At 33.8% G+C, this 26,899-nt stretch overlaps 3 protein-coding genes across 11 annotated transcripts in view; 1 reads left to right on the top strand and 2 right to left on the bottom strand.

Annotated features, from left to right (window-relative positions):
* Window positions 1–621: 621 nt before the first annotated feature.
* On the bottom strand, window positions 622–1,917 carry LOC116342336 (mitochondrial mRNA pseudouridine synthase Trub2). Of its 2 annotated transcripts, none has more exons than XM_031769896.1 (3): window positions 1,689–1,917; window positions 1,438–1,620; window positions 622–1,356 (listed from the first exon to the last, which is right to left on the bottom strand). In XM_031769896.1, the coding sequence occupies exons 1-3, from the start codon at window positions 1,831–1,833 to the stop codon at window positions 731–733; spliced, it is 954 nt and encodes a 317-aa protein (XP_031625756.1). In that variant the 5' UTR covers window positions 1,834–1,917; the 3' UTR covers window positions 622–730. The 2 variants fall into 2 exon arrangements, with proteins under 2 accessions (XP_031625756.1, XP_031625755.1); XM_031769895.1 differs by having other exon boundaries at window positions 1,429–1,620.
* A 274-nt stretch (window positions 1,918–2,191) lies between these two features.
* LOC116342337 (sex-regulated protein janus-A-like) lies at window positions 2,192–3,197 on the top strand. Of its 4 annotated transcripts, none has more exons than XM_031769900.1 (4): window positions 2,192–2,326; window positions 2,399–2,646; window positions 2,736–2,860; window positions 3,019–3,197. In XM_031769900.1, exons 1-4 carry the CDS (start codon window positions 2,322–2,324, stop codon window positions 3,109–3,111), a joined length of 471 nt encoding a protein of 156 aa, XP_031625760.1. In that variant the 5' UTR covers window positions 2,192–2,321; the 3' UTR covers window positions 3,112–3,197. The 4 variants fall into 4 exon arrangements, with proteins under 4 accessions (XP_031625760.1, XP_031625758.1, XP_031625757.1 ...); XM_031769898.1 differs by having other exon boundaries at window positions 2,198–2,291; XM_031769897.1 differs by having other exon boundaries at window positions 2,212–2,291; window positions 2,396–2,646.
* A 1,619-nt stretch (window positions 3,198–4,816) lies between these two features.
* LOC116342335 (beta-arrestin-1) overlaps window positions 4,817–26,899 on the bottom strand; it is a 58,223-nt gene continuing 36,140 nt past the window's right edge. For 3 of the 5 annotated variants that reach the window (XM_031769889.1, XM_031769891.1, XM_031769892.1), the window contains 9 exons: window positions 26,541–26,576; window positions 25,285–25,449; window positions 21,913–22,027; window positions 13,632–13,705; window positions 13,478–13,551; window positions 12,845–13,170; window positions 9,389–9,544; window positions 8,442–8,580; window positions 4,817–8,324 (listed from right to left, as the gene is read on the bottom strand). In XM_031769889.1, coding sequence (XP_031625749.1) covers window positions 7,567–8,324; window positions 8,442–8,580; window positions 9,389–9,544; window positions 12,845–13,170; window positions 13,478–13,551; window positions 13,632–13,705; window positions 21,913–22,027; window positions 25,285–25,449; window positions 26,541–26,576 — 1,843 coding nt within the window. In that variant the 3' untranslated portion in view covers window positions 4,817–7,566. The remainder of the gene's footprint in view (window positions 8,325–8,441; window positions 8,581–9,388; window positions 9,545–12,844; window positions 13,171–13,477; window positions 13,552–13,631; window positions 13,706–21,912; window positions 22,028–25,284; window positions 25,450–26,540; window positions 26,577–26,899) is intronic. The other 2 variants (XM_031769893.1, XM_031769894.1) reach the window with 2 other exon arrangements.

The following is a 26,899-nucleotide window of genomic DNA, read 5'->3' on the forward strand; positions in this document are numbered from 1 at the left end:
AATCAATTGGCCGAAAAGGAAGAATACGAACATCGTCAAAAGGAACTTGAAGGTGTTTGCAATCCAATCATCACCAAATTGTATGGTGCTGCCGGTGGCGCTCCAGGCGGTATGCCCGGTGGTATGCCAGGTGGTTTCCCAGGCACTGGTGGTGATAATCCATCGGGTGGTGCTGGTTCAGGCCCAACAATCGAAGAAGTCGATTAAATATATCAACATCCCGATCCCTGCAACTAATCAAAATCAAACCGCTTTATATAACCTCATTTTAACTTGTTTTTAATGATACTTATTATTATCATCGTAAAATATTCATCTTTTTAGGATAGCATTTAAGTTAACACATTCGTTTTATTGTTATACTCAGCTTGATGATTCTCTATCCTATCAACACTGAAATTGATAATAGTAGAAATACAAAAATGATCTAAACTATTTTATTTGTCATACAATGACAAAAACTTTGAATAATTTCAAAAATTTAATTGTGATTTATCAGTGAAAATCAACAAAAATTTCAAAATAAAATCAAAATATATAAATTTATGGTAGTTAAATGGAATTTCGTCTTTTCTTTCGGTCAACTAATCTATAATTCGTACAGAAAGTAAAAAGGCCTCATTTTATTTTTCAGAAACTATTCTTTATTTAAAAAACAAAAAAGTCAACTTGATACAGCTTAATTCGAACAAATAAATTCTCCTCTAAAGAGAATCTTGGAAAGATATATTTATTTCTGTAAATCTTCTGCATAACCTACTGGTGAAGAAATATCCTCAGCAACCATATCAGGATGTGATTTCCATATTTGTTGGCATTCGTGCATACTTCTCAAAATTCTTTCCAAATTCCATTGGCTTCTCAATAGTGAATGTTCGAATGAAAAATATCCATAACGTGTACATCTAATTTTCGTACAATGGGCCACAGTTCTCAATTGAACGGCTATATCTAATACTAAACTGGCCAATAGTTCTTCGGAAGCATTCATTGCTTGTACTTCCATGGTGAATGTGTTTCTTGTGAATTCGGTATTTCGAATGCCATAAATAACCGTCTCTTTTGTATTCGCCGGTCGTATAAGTCCTTTACATGCCAATTCGTAAGCGGCTTGCGATTGTATATCGACACCAGACCTATCATACATTTGTTTTTGATACGATGCCTGCAACGATGACAATAATGCTTCTAATTTTCCTTTTGTAACATGTTTATACGATCCACGGGTTGTGATGTGAGCTCCTTGAAAATTTGTGTCGGTTGCTTTGCCAAATTTACCGGTCACTTGAAATGTTTGAATCGGCGCTCCATTTCTCAGAATATTTGCGAATTCAATACCTCTATTTATACCCAAAACTGCAAACAAAAAATAAACATATAATCAAATTATAAAAGAAGCAAATAAAATACAGCAAATTCGAATCTCACTCATAACACCACTCGTATTTGCTCCAAGATGATCAGCCGGTGAAATTCTTAGCATTTTCTCAGTGTATCGAGGGCCCGTTGCCAAAATGTCCTGTCCCAAGTTCGGCACCAATTGAATGGAATAATTTTTATTGTCAGCGCTCGTAATTTGTACAAGTGGCTTTGGTTCACTAAGCTCCAATGAATTCAAACCTGCAAATTCCAGAAGGAACACATTCAAAACACAATTTCATTTTCATTCAAAACTATTCTCTACTCACCTTTGCAAATGTTTATTTTTACGGCATTTATCAGGACAGACGTTAACATACCAGCCGGTTTGTAAACATTTATCGTACCGTGCAAAAATCTCCAGGCCTCCGATGCTTGGGAAATAAACTTTTCTTTTAAAATCAATTTAGACATTATTTCGGTTGAAATAATTAAAAAAAATTACACAAATTCCGATGGTATTTCAATCAGAATTAAAATACAAATATACCACGAGCATGCCGCTGTCAAATTGGATATGTCAAAACAACATGCGAATCCCTATCGAGAGCCATGAGTCGTGCGTGAATGTGCACGTTTTCAAATAAGAAGTGGCTTTCGACCAAAAGTGTTGTATTTAATTTATAAATTTGTAGATTTTCCAAAAAAATGCCTTCAATCAACTTCTCAAAACTGAAGCTGATCGCCATGTGAAAGTATTATATTTTGTTTACATTTGTACGATAAGCCACCTCGAATAAAATTGTTTGACTACAACCCTGGAATTGACACAAAGCATCACAAATATGTGCGCATATGTCAAAACAGATGCACGGCGACAGTTTCAATTCAGCGATAACATTTTTCATCTCATCTTTTTTCAACCAAAAAAGGTACATATTTGAGTAGGGTGAATTGATTCAATGCGGTAAGAGTCTTACCATTCACAATATTCTGTTTTTCCAATTCAATTTTGGACTTTTATTATATTTTCAAGCAGTAATTTATTGTGCACCGGTTTACGTATACTTCGAACAACAACAAATACCAGAGCAGAAGCGAATCTAGTGAAATCTCGTTATTATTGGCAAAAAATGGATGCAAAATTGGAAGCCGTACCATTGGTTGATATCGATGATGAAGGTCGCTTTAAATATATTCTGATTAAAGTGTATGGCAAAGAACAAGCCGATGGAACTGAACCCAGTAAACTCATTGTGCGGGGTTACAAAAGAGCTGAATGGCATGGTAATAAAGAACTCACCGTTTATTATTTGTTCATACATTTTTAATGTTCGTGATCTATAACTCATTTCTTTGTATGTTTATTATTGTAGCCGACATTTACGATGAGGCAAGCGGTTCGATTCGTGCACTTGGTCTGGATACTGAATGCCTAGGTGGAGGTCGTATCGAACATTTTCCAGAGAGTAAATTGTTAAAAGTTTACGGACATTCAACTGTAAGTGGACAATAACGGCGCATGGCATGAATAATGCAAATGGATATAAAAGAATGCATTGTGATATTCAATGTCGGTGATTCGGAATTTTTCTTTCAATTATCAACAATTCAATTGTCAAAACTAACAAACTGATTTCATTGTTTCTCTTTTCAAAGGGGTATGGAAAAGCCGATCACGATGAAGCCAGACGTATCCTGTTGACGAAATACGCAAACTATCAAATTGAGACCTCTGATGAAGGATATTAAATTGAGATGAATTTATCGTTTTCATTTTTAAAATTGAAACAGTGGAAAGCATTTTTTTAAAGAAATAAAAACAATTAAATGGTGAATTTATTGTGTGCACTTTATTTATCGCGTAATAGTTGCTGTAACGTGAATTCATTAAATCACAACGTGAGCACCAAATTCGAAATTAAAAAAAAAAGTATTTTGGACAATTCAATGATTTGCCCGAAATCTTAAACCCAATTCTCTTTTATTTTTAACAGCAACAAGCTAAGGAACATTTCAAAATTCTACAAATCTAATGTTACTTACCTTGCTGCAAAATCTGTCATTAAATTTTCTTTAAAGAAATATTTCTACGCAAATAAAACACACTCCATACCATTTTGAGATCATTTTTTGAATTTTAATTTTATTTCCAATAGGCTATTGCACATCAAAGAGCAAAATGCGAATGATTTTTTATTTTATTTTCAACTTGTATTTACTTAATATTCCATGCTCTACATGGTACATTTTGCAACGAATGGAAAGTGGTCGATAGATTGGTGCTGTTTTTGTAGCAATGATGGTATTCATTTCGGTTGCCATAATTCCAATAAGAATGCACCCTTTGAGTGTTATGATTGTCGTGAAAAAACACCGGTCTCTCACAATCATACAAATGCTCGAAGTAATGTTAGCAATGGAACATCAGAAACAACACACTCACTTCGCACTTATGTGATTTCAACTGATTTGAATACCATTTGTGTTAATGGTACATCTATATTTTTCGTATAATTTTTATTTGTTGTTTTATTTGATTGGCAATTTCATATATGGTTCATCCAACGACGATATAGGGCCACAAAATACGAAAATAGAATAAATTGTATAATCTCATGCACAATGTTGCATGTTGAAAGTCGCAGTTTAGCAACAAAATTCCGATATCGATACAGTCCTATAGCGTCATTGGTTAAACTATTGAGTGGATGGGTACTGTTTTCATGATCAATCGATAGCTAATAATTCATTGTATCGAATTATATTATTTATCTTGCAATTTTGATTTGATGGTTATGCCAATAAACACGCTAGATAAGATTGAATAATAAATACTATTGACATTGAAACCATTTATATAGAAATTGAGTGAGCAACATATTTATTTCTACGTACTATATATTTGAGTGCATCAATCAATCTTAATTGAGGTTGACTTAGTCCTTAGTCATTTGTTTCGTCAAACTGTTTGCGGCAGAGGCTAGTTGGGGAGGACTAAAATTTAAAACACCGACTCATAAGATAGAAAACAAATGGGATTAACACTCTAATGCATCATTATTATCATAAAACTCGAACGGTAGATCTTGATAAAATTTAACCATTGCATGAATTTTGAGAATCATTTTAATTATTCATATTTCCTATAGTGACAAATTTGTAATGTTTTTAGTACATTCTAACGTTGAAAAATGTAACGTTTTGGCCCATTCTGGTGGTCATTTTCGTGTCAAATGGAACGGAAATTATATACATAGTTCCCACGAATTCCAATGGAATGGATCCACTTGTTTCTTTTACTTCCAATAATATTTCATTTGACAACATAATGTGAACACAACCCAATACATTAAGATTAAGTTTTAAATTGAAAATCCAAATCTTACGCTCGAATTAAAAAATAAACAATTTGTTAGGAAAGAGATTTGCATAATTTAATTTAAAACTCAGCAGAAGAACTATTTTTTTATACGTCATTTATTGCATTTAATTTTCTTTATTTTTGGAATTAGTATTTTCAATGTTCGAGATGCAACTAACATCTTTCTGACATTTTTCGATTGGCGCGGTGTATATGTGTCAAACCAAATCCAACGATATTCATTTATATAAAAAATGAGCTCGCATCGTGTGACAGTATTGTTAGTATAAACAACTTCCATCACTTTGAAACTACAATCGCACCAACCGATTTTGTTTACAATAAAACTTTGTTTTGTTTTTAAGAGGATTTCTTGAGAATTAGATGTGAGTGTTTGTAGCGTGGTTTGGGCGATCAACTGATTTTATTGTCATTTCAATTTCAACGATTTTGTGTGTTCGGAACGCTGTTCGCTGAGGAATGGATATATTCACAGTTGGTTTTGTGTTCATTTTTGTTTTGATTTCGAAATAACAGAGTGTTGATAAAATTTACTGTGAATATTCCAACAACATTGAAAATAAATTTCATAATTCGATTTAGAACACAGAGTCACTTTGTTGAGGTAAGACGTGATATTTATGATGCGTTTTTCATTACTGTTTCATTTGATTTGTGATAGAAGTGTTTTTATCTTATTGTGTTTGTGATCTATGCTATATTTGGTGCATCTTTTTCTAAATTTGTGTGTTTTTTTTATTTTCGTTTATTTGTATCAGTTCTTCGAGAATGAAAAGAAAAAGAGATAACAACGATTCGCCGGTATACGATGATGAAAGAGAAGAAGAAAATAATTTCGTTGCAATAAAATGTGGATTGCAAACAATACTTCGACCCGAGCATGCAGCAGTTGTGACGCAAATATTGTTTGAGCGCAGTCTTCAAATGACGGAAGTTGCCTCATTGGCCTCACTTTTGATTTTAATCAAGGTGAATGAAGCACTCGATATTGAAGATCGTCAGTTCTTTTTGCGACGGGATCGTCGACAGTTCTTCTTCGATTGCTTCAATGCGGTATTGGCCGAAAATGTTTACAATAATAATAGCCGAAATCCCATACCGCCAGAGTTTCGGTTCATGGTCGAAAACTTCAGTGATGAACAGTTCGAATGGCCAAGCAAGGAAAAGTTGGAGAATGGTTTTCGTTATTTTGTCAAACAGCACATCGCAAATACGAAAACTGGTCTCACCACTTGGTGTGAAGATCGACTTGAGTCATTCTTTCGAATGCGATGCTGGTATTACAATCACAATACCAATGGTCCGAGATTTGATGGCATCGACACTAGGGGCAAACTACTTCACTTTCGTAATTCTCATAATTCAATCTAGTACTCCGATAATTCCAAAAAATTCTATATAATTCCATACAATGCCACATAATTCCAAACAGTTTTTGAACTATTTTAAATAGTTGTTTATTTACACAGAATTTTTAAATGAATATTATTATTTCAACGATAATATTTTTCGATATTTTTTATATTTTCATAAATATATTTTCATACTTGTATATCACATCAATGATACCGGTTTGACATTTCTCATACAAACAGATTTCGGAGAGTTATTTTGAATTGGTTTCATTTGTGTGTGATCGAAACGAAGGGAACGTTCCGAAAATGATTTGTACGACAATGTGTGTGTATGTGAAGAGCGATGCTTTGAATGTATGAGTATACAACGTCGCTGCTATGCAAATTGCACATCGCAGTGCAAACAATTTTCGAAACGATTCGTTCAGTAAATAAAATAGTTTGGTTTCGGTTGTATATACTTGCATAAAAATATATTTATGAAAATTAAAAAAATATCAAAAAATATTATCGTTGAAATAATATTATTCATACAAAAATTCTGTGTAAATAAACAACTATTTAAAATACTTCAAAAACTGTTTGGAATTATGCGACATTGTATGGAATTATATAGAATTTTTTGGAATTATCGGAGTACTAGATTGAATTATAAGAATTACGAAAGTGAAGTAGTTTGCCCCTTGCATCGACATCAGAAATGCCAAAATGTTAGCATATCGATCCAACGACTTGACGAATGGTAATGTAGAAAGAATAGAAAAGGCCAATATTTTATTGGATGATCTGGTCGCAATTGGATGGCGACGCGAAAAATGCATGAAATTTTTTGTAAAAGATCATTGGTTCGAATCGTTGTGGTTGTTCGGACAAATTCAACGTCAGATAGCAGCTTATCACAGTGATGCCGCACAATGGAATACCATTCATGAAATATTCCGTAACAATCCGAACTTTCAACAGCCAACAAACAATCGGCCACGGAAAATAAACAGTGCGTTCATGAGAACAGTACAACGGTAGTACGAAGGGAAGGAGCCCGTATAGTGACATATAGAACATTTAAAGTGTTATAACATGTTTGACAATAGAAAAAGAATTGAAATCATAATACTGAGAACGTTTTTTTTTAAATGTCCATATATTATAATAATGGTAATGGAAATGTGTTATTGTGATTATGTGCTACTTAAATCACCATTAAAATTTAATCTTTAACTCATATTTACACATTAATAGGATTTATTTGTTATTAAACTTAATGCTATTGCGACAAAATGTGTCACACATGGAATAGATCATGTTTTTGTTGAAGTTATGGCATTTGACGCATAGTTTCTATGTTATCATTTAGTTGAGACAAACAGATGCACAAATATGGTATTTATTTTTGGTTTGAACTCATCGGCAGCATTAATTCATTGTTACATCAGAGGCGAGATCAAATGGTGATTATTTACCATAATATTAGCAGTTTGGAATTGGTTCGGTCGATTGGTTCGGTTGACTTTCGGTGTGAATTTGTGCGGTGATTATGTTGTGACAACTTTTATTATTGGCAGCATCGTCGTCATCATCGTCATCGTCATCATCAAAATTGGCAGCGACACTTTGGGTACGAACAACGTTACTGTTGGCATTTATCTTTGCATTGGTGTTTAAATGAGAAAATCTCAGTTGCTTCTCTAATTGAATAGTATCACATTGATTAGCATTTTCATTGCAGTCATCGTTGATATTATGTTGTGTATGCTCCTTTGTTTCGTGCACCATTTCATCTTGACCGCATTCTTCTTCGACAATTTCACCGACGATGTCGGTGGGCGTCCTTGATCGCATGCCATCCGATATTTTAGTATTTTCACTTTTACGGCTATCTATCGCATCTTCGTCATCAACATGGCCCAATATAAAGGGCAATTTCAATGCCACCTCTCCACCCATTCCACTTAATGTCAACTTAATTTTAATATAATACGATACATAAATTGCAAACACGTTTCTCTCTTCAAACGTTTGTGGTCCACGCGGTGCACTCGATGCTATTTTCATGTTATCTTCTGCACGCTGGTGCTGTTGTTGTTGTTGCTGTTGTTGTTGCTGCTGCTGCTGCTTGTGTTGGTCATTTGATTCTGCCGTTGAATTTTGATGCGAAAATAATCCGGTGTTCAAGCTATACGCAGTATTATAGCTACCTTCAACCGCAATCCAATTTTTTGTCGGTCCTAAGTCGCATAGAGATTATTAATAATTTCTCAGATAACATTTATAATTGGATGATAAACTTTATTTTTATAGTTTAGATTGAAGTCAAATTTTGTGGTAAAATTGATTCGGCTCACCTTTCTTTGGCAAGAGCAAGTACTCTTTTCGATACGGATCACTCGGTTTAATTTGATGATTTTCAACTTCGTCGGCTACAACATTTTTAAATTTTCCATTGCTAAACATACACACATCTACATGCTGAACGGCAAATACCTGTTGAATAATAAAACCAGAAAATATATAAAATAAATCATACTAACCATAAATATCTTGGTCAATGTGTTTGACGATCGTCGACATTTTTTCACTCAAGCAATTAGTTCAGATTCTGGTTTCCACAAAGTTATGTAATAATAATATGAAAAAGTATATGCTGTGAAATCTTGGGTTTTGTGTGGGAAATAGCGCGTTGGTTGCTCATTTTACATGCTAAAAAGCTTTGTATAATCTCTTTTCTCCGTTTAAGTTCACCAGTTCATCAATTTAACACGCTCACTTGCATTTGGTGGAAAACAAAGCAATGGCATGAAAAAACATGAAAACTTAAATGAAGAGAGAATTAATGTGGATAATTATTTCTATTTTACGAATTGAAGGCGCGTTTCTATGTCATTCGAATTAGTCACTAGCATTTTTTTTTGACTTACTGTAAATGAATCGTTGTGGCGAAACAGAAGCTCTTATTTTTCTCCAAATAATACTGCAACATGAAGTTTTTTCACACGGTTTATTTGTTGTAATACAACAAATAAACTATTTATAAAAAACTTTATGTTGCAGTATTATTTGGAGAAAAATAAATGCTACTCTTTCGCCGCAACGATTCAAATAAAGAAATATAAAAAAACACTACAGAGTTCATCGATGTATGTTTGGCTTGTTTTTTTTTTATTCAGAACCAAAGCTCTAAGCTGGATTTTAGTCTTCATTCATATTGTAACATCTTTTTTGTCGTATGTCATATTCATTGAACATGTATGAAAAGAACGCTTTGTGTTTAAGAAGAAAAGTAAAGACTTACCCTTATTTTTCGTATAACTTTTCGACTGTCATTTTTCACATCGATGGTAACCTTAATGTTTTCACCATGCACATAAGCGGATTTATCTAATGCGGCCCGTAGCCTAACGCGTCCTTCCGTCCATAGAAATGGTTTGTCAACACACGCTTCAGGTCCCTGTGATACAAAAAAATAATAAAGAAATACATTGAATTTCTCTATCTGTAGATACCGATTGAATAATGAGCCCAATAGAAATGAATTCTTTTTCAAAAATCAACTTCAATGGACATTCAATGTCAATATCCTTTTTTTCATCAACATTCAATGCGGGTATTTCAACGTTTTTTCGTAATTATGTGATTCAAGTGGTCGCTCCAACTCGATTCGTCAAAACTTATGCCATTGCCGCACTTGAGAATATCCCACTAAAATTGATTCAACTGTTGATTTGGTCCATTTTTTTCATTCGATTGAATGGAATGGTGGTTTTCGTTGGAAATATTCAGCAAATAAATCATGAAAAGTTTATTTTGGAACTCGTTCAATAAAGTACAAATTACCATCAAATCATCAATCGAGAATATTTGTTATTAGATGATATTTTTGTTACTCGCTGTTCATCGTGGTGTGAATGCGTATGACATCAAATGTCCATGGCTAAAATGTGCCCGTACTTAAGAAAGAAAATTAAGCTCAATCGAGGTGCTATGACTTTGTTGATAAATATCTTCTTTCGTTAGAAGTTTTCAGATGTTTAACTTATTGCCAACACATTTTTCATCATCATCATAACTCAGAGATTTCAATGAAACTGAGCTCATTTGGTGTCTATGACAATAATAACATTGCTTGATTTTAACAAGTAAACCTTTGCTCTAATGACCGTGTGGTGTGCACACGTGCATAAATCACCATAATCCTATCTGCGGTGCAATTTATATCATTTTAAGCATAGGTGATGACGAGGGTTCCTAGGGTTCGGATGACCCCCCTAAAATATTTTTAGGAACCCTCAACAATTTTGGAAATGAGGACCTTTTTTTTGCTCTTCACTTTTTTTGACCGAGAAAATTCTTCCGATTTGCTAGGGATTTTTGCCTCAAAAAGTTACTTCCAAAAAAAAAAAACGATTTTATCCTCATTTCGTACAAATTGTTGACATCGTCAGGGATGGCACCCCCATGGATTTTTGCCATCACCCCCCCTAAAAATACGTCATCATCTATGATTTTAAGCATAATATCCTTAACACTAACAAGATGCAAGCACACTCAAACTTTTGCAATTTACAAAGGTATAATGAAATAGTTTTGATGTCATTGGTAGCTACACCATCTAATATGGAATATGTATTGTCTTTAATCAACAAACCGCATTCACATGCGAGTATGCATCACACACGATGCACTGGCATATTTTAGATGTGTTGATTGCTAGTCAGTGTGAAAATATTCTGTGAATGGCTTTGTTCATTTATTCTATTCAACTTAGTTCGTACAGTACATGCACATGACAACATTTCTCTCCAATTATTTCTATTTACTCAGTTGATGTGGAACTGAAGTTGAAAATTTTATCACAATGCCAGAATGAATACAATAAAGTGCATTCTCTGGCTCAAATCATATTATGTAGCACAACAGATTTAAATTGTCAATAAAATGTGAATTGCAGCATTGTCGGTGATTTTGAATCGTTGAAAATGCATGAAAATTACTCAAATGAAGTTAATTCACATTGATATCAAGTTTACTATCTTCTTTTCATGAAGTTTCCACTTCATTGACTTGGAAGTTTGGCTCTTAAATCAACCGAATGACATTCATTTAAAATATATAAGCTTCTTTCTCTATTTTTCGCTTGAAATACTTTCGTTTAATAGCATCATAAAAGTGGTTGGTATTTTCTTTTTCGTCGAAAAAGAGCTTGACTTGTGTATTATTTCATTTTGTGTTTATGAAATGGCACGAACACCACAGTTATTGCATTTCACTTTGAATATCTTGTTTTTCCAATCTAAATTGACTGGACTGCTTGTCACATTAAAAAAAAGATGTGATGGTTTTTTCATCTATGTCACTCATTTTTTATTATCATTTTCCACCTTATGATTAGCTGAAGTATTTAGAAGAGTAACTTTATGCAACCATCGTTGCACTATTGATGTGCACACAAAAAAGTTAAACATCAGAGATTTTATGCTGGTGCTTCTTTTACGTAATGATGAAAGTGACCGAGTGAAATGAAGTGTCGACTTATAAATGAACACCGCGTGTGTACATGGACCACAGAGATTATATGGAATATGATTTTTCATACATCGATGATGGAATATTAGAATGAAATTAAAAGGCTGTGCTGCATTAATAAGCTGGGACAAATTGAACTGCTTTTCATACAAAATGCCAAAGGGTGAATCTAATTTCCATCATTTATTTTATGAAAACAAAACACAACCACTCTTTGATGCGATGAAAAGAGAGAGAGAGAGAGAGAGAGAGAGAGAGGGGGGTGATTGTCATTATAAATAGTTAGTTTAACTTCGTTCATCACAAAAGTGAAGATGTTTTATAAAAATAACCGCAACGGGCACCGGATATGCAGTGTGGAAATAGAATTTTATGTTTCTCATTAGAAAAACTTTGTTATTAAAATTGCGGTTAAAATAATATTTCGTTTATGTAAAACGGTGAGGAAAAGTTTAATATTTTTTTCACCTCGGGTTTTCATATATTCGATACATTCGCAATTTATGTGCATCATTTCCAGTTGGAATTGTAAACTAGATGAAAAAGTGGAAAACCCGCAACATGAGTTTCAATCGAATTGGAAAGGTTTGCTCTAACCTGGTAATTGAAAACTGCACCAAATTGCGTAAAATTTGTGAAAATGAAATAGTAATATGATTTCACATTGAAAAGGTAATTTAATTGTATACAATTATAAGTTACACAGTCAATAAAGACTCGTTTTTTAAACAATATTACCAAAATTATAATCAAATCACGGTGCAGTGATGGTTGGCTTAACCCTCTAGTGCATAGCCCTGCCTTTAGGCATGGTGTATAAATTATTGTCTAAAATATATAATTTGAAAAAAAAAAGATTTTATTTATGAATTAAAATACATTCAGTAGGGTTCAGGCTTTCATTTTCCGGTCATTTGACAACTGGATGTAAATCGGTTGTTTAATTATAAGCACGGTTGTACTCGAAAACAGAAATTTGACAAAAAAAACTATCATTTTCTTTGTTTATAGCAGTTTTACTGCAGTTTAAACAATGGTTTTGATTGTTCTCGAATTTTGTCAATGCATTTTTTGAGAAAACCATGCGATTTTTTGAATTTCGATTATTTTTTTAAGGAATTATAAACCAAAACAATCATAGAAAAATAAGTCTCATGTCGAAAAAAAATTAATGCATTAGAGGGTTAAAATGGTATTGTGTCAAATTAATTCAATATCGTCGTACCTTTGTTGTGAATAGTGTCGATTGTCTGATGTCTGACAGAGCTGTTGAATGTTTATCGTTGTCGATGCGTGACATTGAATCGAGACCACCACTTCCGCTTCGTTGTCCATTCAGTGCTCGATGTTGATTTTCGTCCACACTCGTTGAAAATTTACTAGCTAATTTCAGTGCTTTTGGTGACAAACGCAAACGAAGTGATTTAGATAGGGTTGGAGGATTTGGTTCGATGATTGGCTGTGCTCGTGCCTCTGATGTTATTTTATGTATCACACGAACTCCCAAACGTACCATTGACCGACGAGTTAAACGATCTTCCCCTTGATCAGCTAAATTTAATCAAAATTGATAGACAACCAACATAAAACCGTTATTAAGTGAAAATATAATGAAAATAATAACTTTCTTGTTATCCAGTCTGTATAAGTCAACCCATAGCCAATAAGCACCATTTTTGAATGACTCGGAAAAACTGATTCTCTTCTGTCAAATTCATGACATTTTCAAACATTATTAATAAGAAAATATACAAGAGAAACAGCTTTTGGCATCCAGAGCCTCTGGGGGGGTGAGGTGGTGATTATCGACGGGAGATAACTGACAAAATATACAGACGAATTTGCGGGTTGCTCTTACCCAAATGTACACGAATGTCATACGATGTGCCGATGGGCGCGCCTGTATATCGTTTGGCCGGGACCAGCTGGACGCTGTGCGAATGAGAAATTTATTTATTTTTCATCAATTCTTTTTCTTCCCAGACGAACACACATTACATGGATGATATTACCTTGGTGGTGCTAAACTAGCCACTTCCAACGAAAATGGATATGCAGTTTTTCCTAGTCGATCGACTAAAGCTTGCTGTGTTACATGAAAAACGACATAAAAAATAAACATACATTTCGAACTAGAAAGTCTACTTATCATAATATTTTTTGCGTATTTTCAATATATTTTCGTGTTTCTTTTCCAAAGCACATCATTTGCTATAACATGATATTATTTTTGGGGGTAAAAAGCATTTTTATGCTTATAATGAATTCGTATGTGTATGCATAAATAATCCGATTAGACAAAGTTCTCCATTTTAATGCTGTACCAACTGTGAGCGAGTTCTTTCTATTCACTAAAAACATCATTCAAATTGAAATGCACCTCCTGCGGTTTGAATCTGTGAAATATCACATCGAAAAAGCGATAATGGAAATATTGCTTGGCAGTATGTCTTGCTGTCTCCATTGTCGTCATCACAGTCGCTACCATTTAAATATAGATTCGAATTCCCGTGTTCAGATATGATGTTCGGTTTGTCCTCACCAGACAAACCAATTCTCTAAAACTACTAATCGACATGGAGCGTGTAAATAAAACCAAAAAAGCTATGTCAATGAGATTGTGGTATATTTGTACGTGACATGTTGATGAATGAACAAACCTCCGGGATAATTATTTGAAAATAGTCGCAAATATGCATACAGATTCATAATTATTTCAATCACATCATATAAATAGTTTCAATTCGATTATTTGATTAATTTTGCAATCTTTTGTGTTCGTATCAATCAATGAGAGGATGTGAAGACTTCAAGTCTCTTTGAGCCGACGGTGGCGCACCGAATTTCAAAGGGGACGTCAATGTAATTTTACAACTCAAATCGAAACTAAACAGCGCGCCAATTTTAAAATTTGCTGTCATTTCCTCCCATTGGTATCAATGTATGTATCAATATGCATCTGAATGCTTTCACTTCATCTATTTAAATTGGAATGATTAAATCAATAATTTAGTGTTGCTAGTGTCTTCACCGACAAAGATTATTAAATGTGCGCTGCATAACATAAAATTCCCGTTTCCACATACACCACATACTCAGCCAACTGAAATTCTTGTCTGCACCTATTAGCAGCCATGGATTAAAGACTGTCCCACTTGCGTCATAGACACGCATCGTTGAGCTCAAATGGATATCGAATAAAGCTTATCCTAAGTGAATGGATTTAGAATTTAATCGACGGACAGAACGAAATAGCAATCTAAATCTGTTGTTATATCATAATTTTGAGTTTGTTTCTCGTTCAAATGTGCGCATCGCAATGTTATTGGTGGTGATAGGTGTGTTTTGTTCGATGCTAACGAAATGTTATCGCCTAAGACGAACATCAAATTAATCGACCTATGTGTTTCACCCATACGTACACCTGAGCTCATTCATTTGGAATTTAATTTAAACTTTGGAACTAATGATGCTCCATTCTTTGACGTGGGCACATTCATACACGAACATAGGCACGCACATCAAGAGGATTTCAATGGGACCTAATCGATCGATGAATGTAAACAAATTTAAACACGAATTGACAAATCGACACAAAAGCGTCAATGTGAATGGGTTTGAAAATGTTTGGCAGAATATAAATGCAAATTTATTTATTGCTTTCGATAACATTCGAAAATACTACAATGAGTTTGATGATCGTCATTCTCTCTCTCTCTCCCCGGGGAGACACTGAAAGAAAAACAAACGAGAATGAGTACGTAAATTTAAATCGATGTTGACGATAAGTTCCCTTGGTATATTTACTTTTTATTGTTCATTTGCACGTGAATGCATTTAAGAAGAGAGAGAAAAAGGTCTCTCCACGCGTGTTCCAGCATCTTCGTTGCTAAGTAAATAAGCTCTGTATGAAAAGTTCACGGGTCGATATGAGCATTGTAATATATTGGTTACTATGGTGCTTTCATTTCGTTTGAAACATGCACACACAAGCATTATACAAATAACAACATTTCAAATGAACGCAACACCTCTAATGGTTTTCTTGCATGAATTTAAGTTTTTATGACCTTGACGCATGTAGCGTAATTTGTTCTGGTGAAAAGCGTAAACACCTGCTCTGCATGACATTGGATCGCTTGAAAAGAGTTTCTATGATTTAAAAAAAACTCATGGTTTTGTAATCGCGAAATTTAACAGGCCTGAGTTGGCTTCATATTATTCTTCAATTTATCACAGTAACAAAACAAATCTTATCTCCGACGCTAAGCGATTGCTCAATCAAAATCAAATTCCAACGAGAAAGAACATCTCCTGAAGCCGCTTTCTATTTTAATATCGACCTTTGTACTTTATTTTGCGATACTAGTGATGGAAAGGTAGAATGAGGGCATGGAGGCAAGGCAAGAAGAAAAAGAGTCGCTACGGCAGCGAGAGAGGGGGATTCATACAAAAGATGAACACGGACTGTAATAATAATAATAAGCAATAAAAAAACCGCCGTCGTAACGCATCAATCAAAGTGATATGTGGCAGCTCAAAAAAGGACGAACGGAAATTACGATGTTTATGGAAAATCAAAACTGAATGTGAAATATACCACGTGTGTTTGCGCATCATTTCTTTTTTCTAACAATGAATCCAAATAAATTGTTTGGGTAAATATATTCCGTGCAGAATGTAGTAAAAAATAAACAAATTCATTGGTAAGTGATGCCGAGTCATTTTTCAGACAATTTTCATGCGCTTGGGCCAATATTGAAGAGAAAATTTGTTCTTTTCGGTTTTTCTCTTCCTCCTCTCTCTCTCTCTCTCTCTCTCTCTCTCTCTCTCTTTATTCGTCTCTTTCTCTCTACTAAAATATCAAGCGGTTTTCATATGATGTGTGATGAATCTGTTTCCAAGTGAGGAATCACATCTGTGTGGTGTATTTGTTCTGTTATTAACCACAGAAACATGCTGCGACGAAAGATACTCCTCCTTGTATGGTTAACCAAAATTTCATCGGCACGCAACTCTTTTGACAAACAGCTCGAAATGTTGCGGTAAATGGGTCATATTCAACACATTTTCACATTTGCTCGTATTTGCGTTGTGGAATCCGAATGAAAATAATCTTGGTAATGCGATTCACTTTATTCGAATATGTTTTGTTTGCAGACAAAGCAAGCGTGCATGGCATCCCAACCCATCTGAATCCAAACTATTTGCATCCATTGAGATTGAGGTTTGAGGTAATATCATCGACTATAATGTGTTTCGTCTGCGGAGAAAAAAAAATGTCGATGAAAAATAAATATATCTCTCATTCGCACACAGTTCACACAGTTTATATCCAATTACTTGAGATATGTTCGTGAGTTGTCCGTCTCGCTTCGACGCTCACATATCTTCGGTGCACAGATTGACGTCCGAGCGAAAAGTTCAAGTATCAAAATAGGACAATCGATTAGATTCCTTTCGATCCCATTTTTCATAGATGTCAGAAAAATATCAACTCACGTGTTGAGCACAATGAAGGTTTGTTGACGAAATTTTTACACGAAAAACATAAATCGATATATAGCGATGTCGCTTCTTCGTGCAAATGGCCAATGTTAAGTGATGCCAGAGCCTTTTGTTCGCTTCAATGGATTTGTTCGTGTTTTTTTTTTCATTTCGAATCGGTTGATCACCGTTTTCGTATACACACTTTCTATTCAACATCGAACGCTCGATATCGATTCAACGATGGAATCTCTATCAAATATATATATATTTTCGACGGCGGTGATTGCTTTCTATCTTAAAATTCTTGTTGTATCATATTTTGAGCATTTTCAACGAAACGAAAACAAATCAATGCTCTTGAAAATATATTGTATGGATGCTCTCTGAAAGAAAAGAAACGACAAGCATCATGAGAAATATTTAATGGTAAAAAAATGTTTGTGTGTGTGTGTCTGTCTGCAGAACGCTTGAAATATAGAAATCCTCTTCAAAACGGTTGCGTGTATTATTTTGTCATCGATATTATGATACTCCATTTGAGTTCATAACCTTTCGTTTCAATTTCGCTCAGGGTAGATGAGTCGCGTTGCATGCCAACTAAGCGCTGGAATTTGCAAAAATAAGGAGATGGATCGTGACAAGTTAAATGCAGATGGTTGGATGATGGTGTAGTCACAAAATATAAATGGAAACCAAACAAAATTCATGTGCGGAACATGAACGCTGTTCGCGTGCAAAGTGGCTTTATTTTTATAGTATTTACATAAGAATTACATTGAGATGTTTTGTTTGATAAGATTGCAAAATAAAAACGCTGTGAATAATGAATATTAAGTCGAGTGAAAATCTTTTGCACTTGACAAATGTCATACGCTCAGATTGGATATATTTTCAAATCACGTTGCTATTATCTAGCGTTCGAGAGGCCCACACATTTTGATCGAATGAATCTAATTTATGCTCGTGCTGATTTTCGAAAATTGAATTTTCTGTCGCCCCACACGGACAAAAAAAGATGTCATTGTACTGCCTGATTCATGGTGTGCAGTCTATTCACGGTGATGATCATCATTTCGCAAAATCTATTTTTCAAATAAATTGTATCAGCGTTTTGTTTTGACTAAAAATACGCGCGAATGCACATAAAGCGAACAAATCATAATGTATATATGAATATAAATTGTGGTATTTTTATCTCTCTGGTTTTTTTTTTGTGTGCGCACATTTCATCGAATCCATATGAATTTAGTGAATCTGTATCAAAGTGTGCAATATGTTTGCACTTTGCCACATGAGCAATATTTGTTTTTAGTGAGGCGTGCGTGCATTCGTTCATTCGCCTTAAAAGTGAAATGATGAGCGCAATTCGAAGACGAACACTTGCCATGTTCAGCGAGTCTTGTTGAGCTTTTTGAACTTGTCAGCACTACAAATTGCATTGAAAGTATTTCAACGATTCTAAAAGAAAAACGAAACCAACTGAAAGAAAAATGAAGATCACAACGGGAGAATGTTGAAGCGATTGACGTACGTATGTGACACATCCGTTGTACATGAGTCCTGTACACATGAATCTATGCAGGGATTATTATCAAAGCAAGTGATGGGCGACGAAAAGTGACGGCAACACTGTCAATGCTTTGCAAACTGACATAAATGGTGTGCACGCAAGAACTACAAATAAACGATTTCATTCCAGCAACATTATTATTATATTTTCGATATATATATAGATATTTTTATTACTCAGGCGATCGGATCGTCTTTTTTTTCGCTTCGCTGTTTATGTGACAACGTCAAATCGTGCACACTGATGAGTAACATGCTGCAAATATTGTGCACTGCTACTGCTAAACTATTATATTATATATATCGTGTATGTTTATGGTGCTATATTTTTATTTTTATTTTTATTTGAAGAATCTGTCGAAGCGAATAAATATGGTTGACGCTGATGACAATCGGTCGTAAGTTTTATTGTTAAAATGTTATTGTATTTTGGTAGTTTTCATCGAATAAAAGCTCGTATCGATGCCGATGCGCTATCTCGAGCTATATTCCACAAATATTTATAGATCCTGTCAACATCCAAGGAATATCTATACATTCGATATGTCCGACATTTAATAGTGAGTTTATATTTATTTTTGTAAATAAAAAAACTTCAAGTCTATTATTCTTGAGAATTGTCTCACCATTCACAAACATTGGCATTGATATTGCTATAAAATTGACAAAGTAAACAATGCGACAACAAAAGAAAAAAACGGGCTTCAAGAAAAACAAATTGAAGTGTTTGATAAATCGAGTTGTCAACATCATTTATCGATTTTGCTATAATTCTCTGCGATTCGAGTGATTCATAAGCGATTAGGCTGGGGCTTTTTCCTTTGAAAATCACAACTTTTTTCGGGAACATTATAACACAAAAGTCGACAAATATATTATATTTTGACATGGTTCCCTTTCTCTCTCTCTCTCTTGCTGCTAAAAAGCGTAATATCACATCGATTCATTGGATTCTTTTGTATCAATTTGCTATGTTTTTTTTTCTGTCGTTGCTCTGTGCATCAGACCCATAAAAATCTTCATCTATCTTCATCGTTGTCATAGCGCACCACTAAAAATTGTTGACATTAATATCTGACGCGCTTTGGAATGCTTTTCAAATAGCTCACTTACTCCCGACGACTTTATTCTGATTGATGTTTTCATTCGTTTTATCTCATGATCATAAAAAGTTGTCGCTGACACGGTCGACCAATCAAAGTACGAATCCGTATGTTTAAACGATAAACAAACTTTCGACCGTAAATCGTTTGTTTCTTGCAATGCTTTTCATGGCATTGCAATTTATCAAAAAAGTCCGTTCATCGTTCTCCACAGTTCAGAACATATAATGAGTGCAAACATTTGCGTTTGAAAACTTATGCGATTTTTTTAATATGAGGGCGCCGAATTCACAGAGGCAATGAACTTTCATCGATTGACTATGATATTTCGAATGGTCAATTCAAATTTATTAACATGAAACGTGCTTACGATTCGAAGAAATCTAGACTAAAAACACTCGCAGCAAATCATTTTGGTCGATTTCTCGCATGGATTCGATACGATTCGTGGTTTCTCATCTATCAAAATGTTCATCGGCAATTTGGATATAATAAGTTCCACGTTTAGGCAATTTCGCCAAGGAAATATCTCGAATCATCGGAGTTCGTATTTGTTTTCCTTCGACTAGTTTGTTTCATTAGGTTATTATTTATTTTGGTTTGATTATATTTACGGTGATTTTATTTCCTCTTATTTGCTTAGATGATTTGATTTTATTGTTGCCTGTATGTGTGTGCGAACAAAAATACACAATGATGATTCCATGGCAATGCGAGAGTCCACTTTCATCGCTCCCTCCAATCAATATCAATTTAATTATCTTGAACTCTATTTGTATCGATTGCTTACATGTAGATTTGCTGACCAGTAAATATTTTCTATGAACTACGAGTCGATATAAAGATACTGTTCGTGGATTACTGCTTCATTTCATTTCAATGGCATCGAAATATTGTCACTGCTCATGGAATATGCATATAGTTTCCTTGATACCAAAGAGCTTGTAAACAGTACGAATTGGATCCATTTTTTTATTTACCGTTGGATGGAATGAAGAAACTACATGAATCTGGTTCAGTAGATATGGAACGGTGCCAAAAATAGTACAGAGTAAAATTACCTTGTGTTGATTTTGATGCTTTTGAGTCATTTTCGAGTCTGAGATTTATGAAAATTGGAACTAAGTATAGATAGTATCAACCACAGGAAAAAGTTATTCGCACGAAATATCCCCATGGTTCCAGAGTTATTTGCGAGTCTTTTTGTATGGGAATTTCAACAGAATAATCTACTGTCTTTGTATGAATTGAATTCATTTTTCTTACTGATAATCGAATTGAAATATAATATTATTAAATATGAATTCGCATGTCCATTTCTATATTACATCATTTGATGAAGCGCTTCGAAATCAAAACCCGATTTATCTACATCAAAGCAACATATTATGGGGACCACTTCGATAAATATATTGTATAGATGTCAAAATGAATTTCTCCACAGAACCAAATGTAACAATCCACTTGTTTCATCGAGAATTATGGAGCACATTATATATTTCTTTTCGTCTATTTGTTTTATTCGTTTGAAATAGTCCCCCGTGTTTCGTAACAACGACCAGTTCATATTCTCTAATAAAAGCATAATGATAATAAATCGAATGAAAATTTTCCTCGGAGAATTTCATCGAAAGCTTTAATGGGGGATAAGAAGAGTGGCAGAGAAGAGGCAAGAACGTGATTGAATGAAATGTAAAAAGTCAAAATAAGGCACGAATGGTATTTGGTCGGTGACATCAAAGTAATATTTGAAATTATTACGAAAAATTCAGCTCACATTTTTACAAATCGAATTTTAAAGTACGCACCTCGTAATTAATAGATTACTTAGCAATGATGATCTTATCATACTAGCCAATTTGCTCAACATAATTGACATTTAATATATAACAGAGAATTTCATCAATGTTTCAAATTACAATGTTTTTTTATTATTAAATGCCTTACGTATTTGGGGGAAATATTTTTAAGATTATTTTTTTATATAAAAAATGTTGTGCTTAAGCTTAAAATTGGATTTGTATTTTTAAGAAATATGAAAACCGGAAGAAAGGAAAGAATTTTGTCTTCTTCAGTAAAGTCGTTTTCGAGATGAAAACACATAGAAAAATGTATGTCGAAAAAAACTCACCTGCAAAGGAGATAATAGCTGTTTTTCGTTGCTTGTCGGCCATATCTGTTTCAACGCAATTATCGCTTCGTTACAAAATTTCAGTCCCATTACTTCTTCATCTTCACGTCCGTATCTGTTTGAAAGGAAAATACAATGTATAATTAGTAACGTATAAATATACAGTAAACTCATCCAAAAGTACCACTACAAAATAACAACAAAATCACTTTCGAATAATAAAAACTTTAACTAACTTTTAACTTTAACACAATATACACCCACTTTGTCATAATATACACAAAATACTTTTCGGTTCCTATTACAGTGTGATGTTCTAATCAAAGCAAAAATTTGTCGAAGTTGCTAAAACGCATTCTTATACCAAGTTCAAATATTTTGAGAATGACTGTGAATACTTGGTGGAATTATTTTTTTGAAACTGTGCACTTTCGCACATAAAATAATTGAGGTTTTACTGTTTGTGAATTGACGTAGATTAATTATATATTTACTGTTGAATTTACAACATTTTTTTTGACTCAACGTAAATTTGGTTCTTTAATTAAAGACAAATAAAACTCTAGGCAAGTAAATGAAAATGTTTCAGATTTTGTTGGTTTTTTTTGGGATTTACATTTTTTTTACGACACAAAAGATGTGAATAAATTAAAATTCGCCCGGGGATTTCAATGAACATTTTTCATTATTATATTCGAATAAAGTTTCGGATGTAAAGTTAAATTCAACGCTTTGTTGCAACAAAAATTAAGATTTTTTTGATTTAAACAAAACAATACACTGTACACTAGGCACCCATATTCTCTTTTAATGAACTTGCTCGAAAAAGTCTGTATGAGGACGTATTTTTTACCGCCCTGTCCAGATGGAAGCAATCAATTAAATGCTAGGGGTTTTTATCTCAATCAAAACACTGTGAATATTGCGTATATTCACTGCGAATATTCGCAAAATACGTACATTCAATGCAAGATTCGTAAAATATGCATAGTATATACCATCGAATAATATATATTCGCAAACAGATTCCCCTAGATTAAATGTGCGCAAAAGGCGGAAGATTTCGTCAATTAATAATATAGAAAAAGGTATTAATTTGGTAGGAACGATATCTGATGATTTGGAGAAATGTGTTCAGACCGTAATCGGTTAAAATCAAAGATATATCGATTGTAACGAGACAAATTACTTGGAAATGTGTCGCATCCCTTTTTCAATTGTTCCGAACGGCTCGCCGTATTCTTGACACATATTTCCGTAGGGCCCCCAAAATAATTTCTTTCCATTGCACATACGATGGGATAGTCTTGTCTGTCAATATATTGTAGGTGCGACATCAATATCAACTGTTGTGAACATAATGTGTATTGACTGCCGTTAATTTCAGATAACGCATCTGCTAATGATGAATTTTATATATAGGAATGTTTCTCTATTGTCGACGTGGTTTAATGGCTAATTAGACAGTGACAGCGAACAAACGTTGCTCTTTCGTGTGTTTTGCGTCGGTTCAAGTGATCAAAACAGGAAGAAATACGAAAAGAAATGTCGAACATGAAAGTTGAAACAAATGGAATTCTGTGCAAACATCTAATAATTTGCCGGAGGCGTTCGAATATACGACACGTTGATTATACACATTTGGTTCTCGGGTCACGAGCTAAACAGAAAGAGGCGACATCGCTCAAACAATGTGAAAACATATAAAGACACACACCACTCAAACTATATGCGAAATGGGACTGATTTTAGAAATGTTTGCATTGCACATTGTTTGACAAACAACATTGTCAAGTGAACTGAGCAAGCGAATGAGCAAACGGCCGAGAATGAGAAAATGAGACAGAGAGCACAGAAAGCACAATGAACAAAAAAACAACATCAGTACAAAATTATGTTAACACGCTCGAGGCAGTCGAGGAGTATAAAGAATATGAATGAATCCAATGCACTGTAGCCAAACACACTTTTCGGTGGCACGATAAAAAAAACAGTCAACTCAATTCGAGGCCACCTACAATTAAAAATGAGAATGTCATTCGTGATAAAACACAATAGTCAATAAGCAAATACATTCCAATGCAAATATTTTCACAATTTTCCATTTCATCGTACTTGTATGTGTGATTGTGTTTGTGTGTGTGTGTGAATGTATGACCAGCACAGTCCATCAGACTTGGGCTCTGCTTCTTATCGATTATTTTGTGCTCTGAACTATAATTTCTCATTTGTTTGATAAAGCGGGTATGGAAAATATTGTTGGATTTTTATTTTTCAATTCATTTTGTGCTCAGTGATTCTCCATTCATACTACGCCATCATGGATGTATAATACACTTTTTGAAACTGCAAAAAAAACTAATAACTCAATTGTATGAACAATTGGAAATGTAAGCCTTGAAAACGCAGAGAGAAAAGGACTGATTGAATAGAAAGATGTGTATTCATGGGCTTCATATTCAACCGGTGCTTTTTATCCTTTTCTTTTCTCTGTTCTCTAATTTGGCATTTTGATGGTGCTCGATTGCATTGCTGTGTTTTCGTTCAATTATTGTAGCGGAAATTGTTGTGATTCCATCAAGTTCCATATCATACGCTTGAAGCGTATCGTGAATAGGATTTTGACGCATAGCCAAAATGTTCCAAGTATATGTTTCCGCTTAAATTCACCGGATGGAAAATAAAAATGCTCATTTGTTCTGGTATCGAATGGAAACGGTTGTGATTTTTCGATGAAATTTATATGAATTGAATCGGTTTCTTTAAGCTTGAGCAGTGACAACCGTAGAATGAAGCAATGCACACACACATATAGTATGTATGCTCTACTTTTACCGTGAGTATGTCTATTTAAGTTTTATTTTCTAGAATTTTGTTCTATAAAAAAAACTTTTTTTATTTTTAACATAATTGCTTTCTTCTTGAGTAAACATTTCAAGAATCTAAAACGTTCGCTTCCTTTCGAACACTTGCTCGATGTGCAAGTTTCACGTGCAAAAATTTGTGTCAATATTCGCTGAGTTCTCAAAAAGTTGATTTTATCAAAAAGAAAAAAAATTCGGCGGATAAAGCAGAGAGATTCAAATTTAAATTGGGTCAAAATAATTGCTACATGAATTATTACTCTTGCAACTTTTACTCCTTGGAATAAGTTTCGTCATTTTGTGAATTACGAGAGCTTTTCTTTGTAAAAAAAAACCATTTACACTTTCACAAACTCAACAGGCACGACATTTCACTTTGTGCGAAGAAAAAAGTCGAAAAGTATTTCAAGTCGACGTTGAAGTATTGCTTCATAAAAAGGCAACACATAAAAAGTTTTGGAATAAAAAAAAGACGAACAAATGAATGTAAAAACGGAGTATAACTTACCTGAATGTTAACGTAAGCTGTCCATAAATTTTATGATTGCCTACGTATTTTGGATCCACATAAATAACGCCCAATAGTGGCTCGGTTTTTCCTTGACGACAGATTATATCGCGTGTTCCGAGATACAATGTCAACACCGAATTTGGCGATGTTTTCTTGTAAACCCTTTTTTCGACCCCAACAAATTATTATTTTCATCATTCGGGGTTGATTCATATTTATGCACGTGTGTCCCATTATGTGTATTATTATTATTTTATGATTATTCAGGTTACAACCGCGATGGATAATTGAGGCCAGTTTAATAAGACGTTTTATGTGTTGGTAGACATACAATAACCATTTAATTGTTTTATTATTATTATTACATCCCGTTGACAGCCATTTCCATTATCAGCAGACCGTGTCAAATGCCATGAAAATCGAAAATGGGAAAAGAAAGGAAAAATGCGATAAATCTAATGAAAAAATTCCTGCAAACACGGTTGATTGTTTTTTTTCATTTTTTTTTTTTTGATTGAGTCGTCGCCATTCGAACATCATTCCATTATATTTAAAGCCGATAAAAATGTATCTGCATCAATATGGGTACCATTCAATGCTTTTTTTAGTGATAACAATCTGCGTTTATGTAACAAAATAAACAATTATTGGTATTTTCTCATATGTGTACATTGTTCTATTGAAAAGATTTCACATCATTAACATAAATTTAATTAACGTTTTGACAGAAGAGTATGGATATTATTACGAAAATGCCGTGTAATCGTAACTGGAAAATGATAAAGAATATACGGGTATTGATGTAATCCTATTTAAAAACATATATGAAAACGAATTTTAATTAGATACTGTCATAAACAGGATTTGGATTTCATATTCAAAATTAATCACTCGCATAACAAACATAACAAATGAATAAAAGCGACATACATTTCAATCATAATTTTAATTGCGTTGGAAATGTATTAGATGCGTTTAATTAAGGTCATTCAATGCAGAGGATTTAATGGAATATGATGAAACATTTGTTCAGGCAGTTATATCAAAATAAAAATGTTTATTTATTCGTGAGACAGACAGTATTGTATCGTACATTATATCTTTCTTTAATTTGGCGATGAAAAAAGTTAATCTCGTGCGAATTGAATAAATCATGAGGTGTGCAGCAGCGCAAATATATTAACAAATGTTCAAATCGAATGTGATGTCAAATTGAATGAATGTGAAAATATGAAGAAAAAAAATGAAATTACCTTTGCGAACCGAACTCATCATCCTTCACCTTCCTGCTGTGAATGCGAGCATGTATGTAGAAGGAATGGGCCCAAGCAATCCCGAGTAAAAATCCAAAAATATGAATGATGCAAATGGATAAAATGGAAATATGTAAATTAAATAAATGTTGAATAAAATGTACTGTAGCAAACAAGACTGAATAAGATCTCGACGAATTGAAAACGTCAGTCAAGTTCACTGACGAGAAAAAACATTGATGATGATGGTGATGCGACTCGAAGGTAAATTGTGTCCAATAGCGTTTGCATTAGTCTCATTTCCGTAAAAGTGTTTTTGTTGAATGCGGTACGTGTGCACGACTGAATGTAATTTCATT

The sequence above is a fragment of the Contarinia nasturtii genome, unplaced genomic scaffold (genome assembly GCF_009176525.2).
Source record: "Contarinia nasturtii isolate CC-2019 unplaced genomic scaffold, AAFC_CNas_1.1 Cnas_scaffold_864, whole genome shotgun sequence".
NCBI lineage: Eukaryota > Metazoa > Arthropoda > Insecta > Diptera > Cecidomyiidae > Contarinia > Contarinia nasturtii.